This window comes from Dendrobium catenatum, unplaced genomic scaffold, assembly GCF_001605985.2.
Source record: "Dendrobium catenatum unplaced genomic scaffold, ASM160598v2 fragScaff_scaffold_1574, whole genome shotgun sequence".
NCBI lineage: Eukaryota > Viridiplantae > Streptophyta > Magnoliopsida > Asparagales > Orchidaceae > Dendrobium > Dendrobium catenatum.
Window position 1 is genome coordinate 483,152 of NW_021320036.1, and position 9,391 is coordinate 492,542.

The 9,391-nt window shown below is 38.9% G+C and overlaps 1 protein-coding gene across 1 annotated transcript; it reads left to right on the forward strand.

The window, feature by feature from the left end:
* Positions 1-753: 753 nt before the first annotated feature.
* On the forward strand, positions 754-4,056 carry LOC110108181 (premnaspirodiene oxygenase-like). Its single transcript, XM_020838708.2, has 3 exons — positions 754-1,498; positions 2,294-2,511; positions 3,091-4,056. Exons 1-3 carry the CDS (start codon positions 829-831, stop codon positions 3,751-3,753), a joined length of 1,551 nt encoding a protein of 516 aa, XP_020694367.1. The 5' UTR covers positions 754-828; the 3' UTR covers positions 3,754-4,056.
* Positions 4,057-9,391: the final 5,335 nt, after the last annotated feature.

Consider the following 9,391-nt stretch of genomic DNA (forward strand, 5'->3'; position numbering starts at 1 on the left):
GGAAGCCTGTTCCTTGCACTTTTCGCTAATAATACGCTGTAATTACTATGCGTTGCGACGACTATTCCATGTCAGTTTTAAGACCGACGGGGTAGCATTTGTGAATCGCTTGCTTCAGCAGCAGTTATAACCGGTACAAATAACTAAATTTGTGCCGGTTAAAACCGATACAAATTCGTCCAATCTGAACAAATTTTTATTTTTAGAAGCGGTTCTAAAACCGCTCCTAACAACTAATGCGAAAATCCAGATTTCTAGTGAAGACAAAACTAAAAGTCCAAATTTTCAAAAACATAACTTAAATGATAAAATACATTGGCCAATATCATTGTATATATAGGTAATATTTTTAAAGACATCTTTCATATTATTTTATAAAGTAATCTTTTAGTATTAAATTAAAAAAAAAATTGAACTAAAAAGCTCATTTAGAAAGCAATTCCAAATGAAACCTTAAGCTTCATTTGGGACAGCTTTCTTACTAATTCTTAAAGTAAATTTTTAGCATAAAATTTTTAATTTTTAAATTAAAATAAGAAATAATAAATCAATCTCAATTTATATTAACAAATACTGATAAATATATTATTATTCAAAAACTATTAAATATTGTATATAATTATTTTCAACATATAACATCCCTTAAATAACACGGGCTTTAATTAGTACTTTCAAAAATCATAAAAAAAAAAAATTTCAAATTTATAGAAATTCAATTCATAAATTGAGTATTGTTCTTTATTTCAAGCCTTGTTTCATTTGGACTATAAAAGTCGTGCTAATGAATGGCAATAAAATATCAGAGTCGAGATTAAGGAGGCCACAATCATGGAGGTTCTCTACACTTCCCTCTTCCTGATCTCATTAATCATCCTCTTCCTCACGCTCAAGATCTCCCATGCGAAGCAGCGTGGCAGAGAACCCCCAGGGCCATGGAACCTCCCCATCCTCGGCAGTCTCCACCGCGTCGTCGGCCGGCAACCTCCTCACCACTCCTTCCGCAACCTCTCCGCCGTCTACGGCCCCATCATGCGCCTCAAGCTCGGGGAAATACAAGCCGTCATCATCTCCTCCGCCGAAGCCGCCAGAGAAATCTTGAAGACCCACGAAATCTACTTCGCCTCACGCCCCGTCAACGACTCCGTTAACGCCATCTTCTACAACGCCAACAACATCTTATTCGGCCGCCACGGCGAATTCTGGCGCGAGATGCGGCGGCTATGCACCATGGAGTTGCTCAGCACGAAGCGCGTTCGGTCGTTCAGGGCTGTGAGGGAGGAGGAGGTATCTCATCTCGTCGAATTCTTAGCGGCTTCTTCCGGTGATCTTGTCAATATTAGCAGTAAGATGGCAGAGACTGGCAATAACATCATGGCTCGGGCGGCGATTGGGGGTCGATGCGACGACCAGAAGATGTTCTTATCGGCGCTGGGCGATGCGGTAGAATTTTTGTCGGGATTCACCATTGTGGATTTGTTCCCCTCCATGCCGTTCATAGGTTTGCATTTCAATCAGAAACTTATATTTTGTTTTGCAGGAAAAAATTATATTAGAATATTTAGGAGATAGGCTTCATATTTATGAGGTAGTCTCAATAATTTGTCTTTAAATTTATTTTAAGGTATATATATAATAAAAATAAAATTTTAAAGTTTCTTTTGATATATTTTGAGTCAATATAAACATAATATTTTTTATATTTTATAGCATATAAGCATGGGCGAATCCACGTTAAGCCCAGGGGTCTGAGAAAATAAAAAAATTCTTTATTATATGATTCTTTAGGTAATTTGTCTATCTCCATATATTTTGAAACAAATTCTGGTTGTAAAGATATTTATGAAAAAAAAAATTATTTTCTACACTTTTATTTATAAGTTTGTCTCCCCTGAAAATTAAGGCTAATTTCGCCCCTGCATTTAAGTATGATATTAGTTTTTGGGTGGATAAATAATTATTTTTAAAAATGTATCAGCATAATTATATGTTCATATAATTGCAAATATATTATAAGATTTACATGCGTATCACATATTTTTTTAATTAATTAATTATTCAACATTTAAATTTTAATCTTTATTCATCTAAAACTTTAATATACTTTAACATTGAAAAATAATAATTATAATTTAAAAAATTGAGTGTTATATAATTAAATATTAAAATTTAAATATTATATAAATTTATAAAATTATGTTATATGTATGCGAATCTTTAAAATATTAATATGTTATAATTTGTGGGCGGATAAATGATTATTCCACTTAATTTATTTGACCGGATTTCGACACAGGTCGGATTACCGGATTTCGACGCAGGCTTGAGCAATGCCAGAAGACTCTGGATCTAATGGCTGAAAAGATTGTTGAAGAACACAGGGAGAAAAGGGCCAAACGCTTCTCTGAAAATGACGATCAGGAAGAGGATCTCACTGATGTTCTTCTGAGGGTTCAACGGGAAGACAGCCTTCAATTCACACTCTCCGACGACAACATCAAGGCTGTAATCAACGTAAGTGAGCTCCCCATGAGGGGTGTCAATTTTTGACCCCACCCGAAATCCGACATGAAAAAATTCGGGTTCGGATCGACCCGTTTGTGAAATGGGTCGTGTTCTGGTTGAACAAACTGACCTGTTTCAAAAAATTGGGTCGGGTTCGGGTTGACCTGACAACCCGAAAATCCTCTGCCCGTGTCTGCTGCCTGCCCTGCACGAAGCATCGAGTGCCCGCCCGAAGCGTCGAGTCGTGTGCCTGCGTGGTGCGTCCCGAGCCCGAAGCGTCGAGTAGCGTCGATGGCTCGCTGCGTTGCTTGCTGCCGTTGCCGCTGCGCTGCTGGGAGTATTTAAAAAATTCGGGTCGGGTCGTGTCAACCCGGCAACACGCGCTGGTCGGGTCCGGTTTGAAAAAGCCGACCCATTTATAAAAATGTGTCAGGTTTGAGTTGGCCCGTTAAGAACCGGGTCAATTTGAGTTCGATCCGAACCCGACCCGCTGACCCTAATTGACACCGCTACCCATGACTAAGGATCTAATCACTGACGCTCTTTTAAGCAGCTTCCACTTACTTCTTTTCATAAACTAATTACCAGGACATGCTAATGGCCGGGAGCGAGACAACTTCGACAACACTAGAATGGGCCATGTCGGAGATGGTTCGAAACCCGACTGTAATGAAAAAGGCACAAAGGGAGGTCAGGGAAGTCATCGGGGGTAGCGGCGGCAGACTGGCCGGAAAGGTTGTAGATGAGGAGTTGATAAGTGGCAAGCTAACATACTTGCAACAAGTGATCAAGGAGACGCTCCGATTGCACCCACCAGGGCCTCTACTATTGCCTCGAGAAAACCAGGAGAGTAGAGAGATTTTGGGTTATGTCATACCAGCCAAGACTAACGTGATGGTTAATATGTGGGCGATAGGAAGGGAAGAAAAATACTGGGGCGATCCAGAGAATTTTCGGCCGGAGAGGTTCGAAGAGAGGATTGTAGATTTTAAGGGTGGCCACTTTGAATACTTGCCATTTGGGGCAGGAAGGCGAATATGTCCAGGGATGCAGTTTGCCTTGTTCATTTTGGAGATTGTTCTGGCGCATTTGCTCTACTATTTTGACTGGAAGTTTTTGGGAAACAAAGGGGAGAAGCTGGATATGCGAGAAGCTTTTGGTCTCACGACGAGGAGGAAGTCTCCTCTTTGCTTGGTTCCCACCCTTCGATTTCCTACTTCTCAGACTGATTTGGCCATCTCGATGGGATGAGCATTTGTAAAAGTATCAGTGCAATTTAAGAACTCATCCACCGATGTTTAGTTTGGTTGGTAGAGGAGTACGGTTGGGAACCTTTCAACCCGTGTTACGTGGGATCCAATCAAGTGCGGGTCAGGAGGTTTCTGGGATGGGTGCCTCTTTTAGATCAGCCGAGCATTAGTTACACCACCAAATGCCCATTCATGAGTGATAGCGGGTGGATATCTCATTCAAAACAAAAAAAAAATTTAGAACTTTAAAGCTCATCTTAATTACCATATTATATGTCGTAATATATTTGCATAATTTGTTTTCTTTCTGGTTATTGTTGACCAAAAGACTTGATGAAGTAGCACAAGATAAAATTACTCTAAGTAAAAGAAGAAATGAGACAATTTGCTTCTTTTTAATTGTGATGAAGGTTTTCATTTGGAATAATAAAAATTTCTAATCGAAGAATGACTCCATATTATCATAACGGAAAAAAATATTAAATTGATGTTATTCAAGAAAAAAATAAATTCAAAAATTTATTATTGGTCTAACTAAAAGAGAGATGGAGAGAAATTAAGAAAACTTAATAATATAATATGAGAAAAACATTAGTAGCTCATTTGGCTCGGTGCAAAGCAAAAATCCCATAATTCTCAATTAACTAACAACTAAACTTGAAAGAAAAAAAAAATTTAAAGGTGTATCGTATTCACTTAGTTTAAAGTTTCATTTGGAACAATTTTTTTAGATAAATTTTGTGCATAAAAATTTTTGTACTAATAGTTTTTATATTAAAAAATTATTTAAAAAATTAGTAAGAAAATTGTATCAAATCAAGCCTTAGGTTTCATTTAGGATGACTTTTTTATTATTTCTTAAAATAAAGTTTTAGTGCAAAAATTAAAAGTCATCCCAAACAAAATCTCTCGCCCTATTTAAATTTTTTTTTTCTTTTTTTTTTCTCTCACCCTATTTAGTTCTTTGTATCTATGGAAGCTTTATGAAGTTGCTTGAGACTTTTGATAATATAGTTTTCTATTTGATGGTGAGATTTATAATTTAAAAAATATAACTTTTGTTAAGAAATGTCAGTAAAATAAAAATATTATCTTATTTTTATTATAAGAAAATTTGTATCATAAGATTATGATACAAATTATATCATAATAAAATTAAAATTTATTAAATTTATTTTGAAAATAGTGCTGCAGATGTTGAGTTTGTGAGCTAATACTATTTTTGTTAAAATATTTTAAAATAATATTTATTCAATTAAAAATGTATCTTTTATTTTTTAAGTATTGTTTTACTTAATTATTCACTACTTCTATATATAGCTCTCTATGTACACACTTTAGTTGATTAATAAGAAATCCTTCATTCCTTTTCTATGCTTCTTCCGTCTTCTTCTGTTCTTGTCTCGAAGTTCTGAACAAGAACTTCTTTATGGTATCAGAGCAAGAAAGCTATGCAGCAAAGAATCCTCATGGCAGATCAAGGATCGGAGGTCTCGACTACCTCCAATGCATCTCCCGTCGCTCCTCCCACCGTCTTCATCATTCCACCTCAATTGAAATTTCTCATCTCAAATCTCAAAAGCTTAGTTCCCATTTCTCTCACCAGCGAGAACTATGCAATATGGAGATTGCAGATCCATCAAAACTTCTAGATCTGCAAACGGCTTCGCTGACTTTCTTTCCGGACACGAATTTTGTCCACCAGAAAGCTCTACCTCCGAATACAAGCAGTGGAAGATCATCGATCAAAATCTTTCATCCGCTTTTTTCTCCACTATTTCCGCATCTATCTTGCCATATGTCATCAGCTTGAAATCATCGCATGAGGTCTGGTCTACCCTTGAAAAAAGACTTCAACCAACAAATTGTTCTCGTGTGATTCAGCTCAAGAACGAGCTACATCAAATACAAAGGAAAGATCGATCTATGCAACAGTACCTGACACAAATCAAGATCCTCATAGACAGCATCGTCGCCGCCTGATCCACAATCGATACTGAGGACGTCGTTCTATACATCTTGAACGGACTTCCGTCCAACTACAATGCGTTCAAGAGCTCCATCCGAAAATCTTTAAATCCGATTAATTTAGACGTTCTTTACTCTCTTTTATGCAGTGAGGAGATCCATATCCATCAAGAACAGGCCAAAGAAACTATGCACCAAATAGATTCGGTGGCCCTTATGTCCAACCGAAACAACTACAGCAGAGGCAGATTCAACAAGAACTGTGGCCGAAGTTTGAACTCACGCAAGGCTTCGCAATCTACTTCAAATTCACAAAGTTCCAACCAAGGGCAGAGACCAATTTACCAAATCTGCGATAAAACTGGACATTCTGTACTGAACTGTTGGCACCGGTGTAATATGGACTATGCCCCAACCACCAACTCCAAGGCACTCACGGTTCAACAGCAACATGTACCTTCCACGGATTGTGTCTTGGACTCCGGGGCCTCGTCGCATCTCACCGCCGATCTCATGAATCTTGCTCATCCTACTCCCTACAACGGATATGATTATGTATCTATCGCTAACGGTAACAATCTCCACATTCAGAATTCGAGACAAGGCATACTGCCTTTACCAGCTCGACGCGTAAGCTACATCTTCGAAATATTCTACACGTGCCCTCTATTTCTCACAACTTATTATCTATTTCTAGACTAACCACCGATAACGATATTACTATCTATTTTGATGCTTGTGGTTTCTCTATTAAGGATCGCAAGGACAATCAACTTCTTCTCCGAGGTCAAGCTCACATTAGTCTCTACCTCATCAAAACTACACCTAAGATCGCGAGATCAGCCTACGCCTTCAAAGCCTCCAAGAATTATGCTTCCCTGTGGCACGCGAGGCTTGGACACCCGAACAGTCGGACGCTTCATTCCCTCGTCAAACAGATTCCAGAACTTAGAAATTCATCTGATTCTTTACTTATGTGTATTTCTTGTAATGTGGCGAAGAGCCATAAACTACCATTCTCGTCTAGTGTTTCTCATTGCAATAAACCTTTTCAGTTAATACATTCAGACGTCTGGGGACCTTCCCCACAGACATCCCTCAATGGATTCAAGTACTACGTCGTATTCATTGACGACTTTACTAGATTTTCTTGGCTTTACTTGATGCACTCTAAAAATGAAACATTTAATAATTTCCAACACCTCCATAATTTGATTAAAAACAATTTCAACAGCAACATTCAGATTTTTCATTCAGATGGAGGTGGGGAGTTCATAAATCTTGATTTTCAATTATATTGTTCAAAACACGGCATTATGCATCAAGTAAGCTGCCTGTACACTCCCGAGCAGAACGGTCTTGCGGAACGCAAGCAACGCCATCTGGTCGACCTCACACAGACATTTCTTCATGCCGCTCACCTACCTCAATTTGTTTGGGCTGAATCTATTTCCACCGCCAATTATCTAATCAATAGATTGCCCTCTTCTGCCTTCTCTAACCAAATCCCTTTTCATAAGCTTCACAACAAACCCACCACCTACACTCACATCCGCACCTTCGGGTGCCTGTGTTTTCCTTGGCTTAAGCCTCAAGCACAAAACAAACTCTCTCTAAGATCCCAAGAATGTCTCTTTCTAGGCTATTCATCCCAACACAAAGGTTACATATGTCTAGACTTATCCACCAACCGCGTTCACATTTCACGACATGTAGTTTTCATCGAACACCAGTTCCCTTTCAAACCCATCATCAATCCTACTCTCTTGGTCAGCCCACAAACCAATCATGCACCGTTGCTACTGGTTCCCACTTCCTCTATCTCCCATTCACCTACTGCCCCTTCTCTCTCTCCCACTTCACCATCATCCACGGCCAAACATCAAGAACCTGTCCTCAATTCCCCAGTTCACGACTCAATTGTCTCGGACTGCCATCTCTCTCAACCTCAATCAACGGCACACTGTCTACACAGCCACACAGACATCCTATGCAAACTCGCTTCAAAGACGGTATTATTTAACCCAAGAAAATTTTTGACCTCTCGGCCACCACATCTTCCGACCCCACGCCAACTTCATATGCTCAGGCCAACAAACACGTGTGGGTCTCCGAAAGGATTCTGCTCGTGTGGTTCAAATGCAAATGGTACGATCATATTATCCCGTGGGATAAAATAGTCGTAGACCTGTACACCCGACACAAGCAGGCCGATGGAAGAGCATATGGAGTTATACATACAATTAGCCATGGAGGATAGCGGCTTTCACCTACTAGCCTTGATGGATAATAATATGCATAACCCAAAAGTTCACGAGATTTCCCCCATTCGATACATCAGCTCGAATGAGGTTTATTTGATTGTGGGGATCGGTTTTCTACGGGCGCAAGCCCCCGTAGTTAATAACATCTTAGACCTCGGTCTAAGAAAACTCTCGATTAAGAACGTTAGATTATCTCCTCTAATGGGATTAGCGTAACGAGATTTCTAGGCTTTCCTAATCAAAGAGAAGAATGTCCCAAGTTGGCTCAATCAATCATACGTGGTTCAGTCAACATTCGGCCGATCTAGAGAAGGGAAAACTGGAAAAAAGAAAGAGGCAACGCATATCAAGCAAACACGAGAGAAAGAGGGAGGCGGCGTCATCTGTGTGACGCGGATGTGTAGGATTTATAGCTTCCGAAAGAATGGAGAGCTTACCCACCAATAAGGCGTATAGAGGTACACTCGTACCTCTCACCTTTAGATCCTAAATCTATAAAAGATGTAGTGTCGTACACACGACACTAGCATCTATGACCTAACTAATGCAGTCCTGGACTTATTCCTTGCCTGAAAAGGAAGCCAGCTAAAATCACCTAATCGTATAAAATCTATGTTATCTATTCCATATGAAAGATGGGAGGGTAGTTTAGACATTGGAATTTGGGATCGACATCTAGAGAAATTTTTAAGTGATCTCACACTTATGAGTGGTACAATACTCCTAAAACTAATGCAATTAAATTTTAATTTTAGTTGATTACTAATGTAATTTATGCTGGTTAAAGTCTCCAAATCAATGATGTATGAAATTTTAAAAAGACTTATAAAATAGTTTTTATAATGACTAAACTTTCCCTGGTCCGGCACTTCATCCTCATAGGCCAGATTATCCGGTCTCTACCCGCAGACGGGCAAGTTTGTCTAAAAGAAGAGAGAATGCGTGTATGCACCCCCGGATGATTCCGACTATTCCCTAAAATCATTATGTTTCTATGTGAATTGATCTTAAATTTTTATTATTAATTACGAATAGAAGAATTTTATCCTAAAAAAGCCTAGCGAGTCAGGTACAAGCTGCACATGCAAGAAAAAAATCTATGAAAAATATGCTGGTTCGACTATGCAAACAAAGTAAACAAACAATCAACAAAGCAACAAAAATCCCACGAAAAAGAATGTCCATGGCAAGTGCCATATAATATTACATCACAGAGTACAGTAAAGTAATGGTGGTCGGGCTCCACTGACAACAGCCCGGGAATGACGCAAATCTTAAAATAAGACATTTTTACATCTTCAGTCTTCTTCTTCACTTCCTTGATTCGTCTTTGGATCATCTTCAGTCCTTCAGGCTCCTTATAGTGAACGCTCCAAAAGGATGTCCAAATGAAAAAGGAAACCCCTT

What these genes read in the sequence shown, in the direction of transcription:
- LOC110108181 (XM_020838708.2), top strand. Translation starts at nt 829, where the DNA reads ATGGAGGTTCTCTACACTTCCCTCTTCCTGATCTCATTAATCATCCTC. An exon ending in CCCCTCCATGCCGTTCATAG is followed by an intron (nt 1,499 to 2,293) that starts GTTTGCATTTCA and finishes ATTTCGACACAG; the next exon opens with GTCGGATTACCGGATTTCGA. An exon ending in ACATCAAGGCTGTAATCAAC is followed by an intron (nt 2,512 to 3,090) that starts GTAAGTGAGCTC and finishes ACTAATTACCAG; the next exon opens with GACATGCTAATGGCCGGGAG.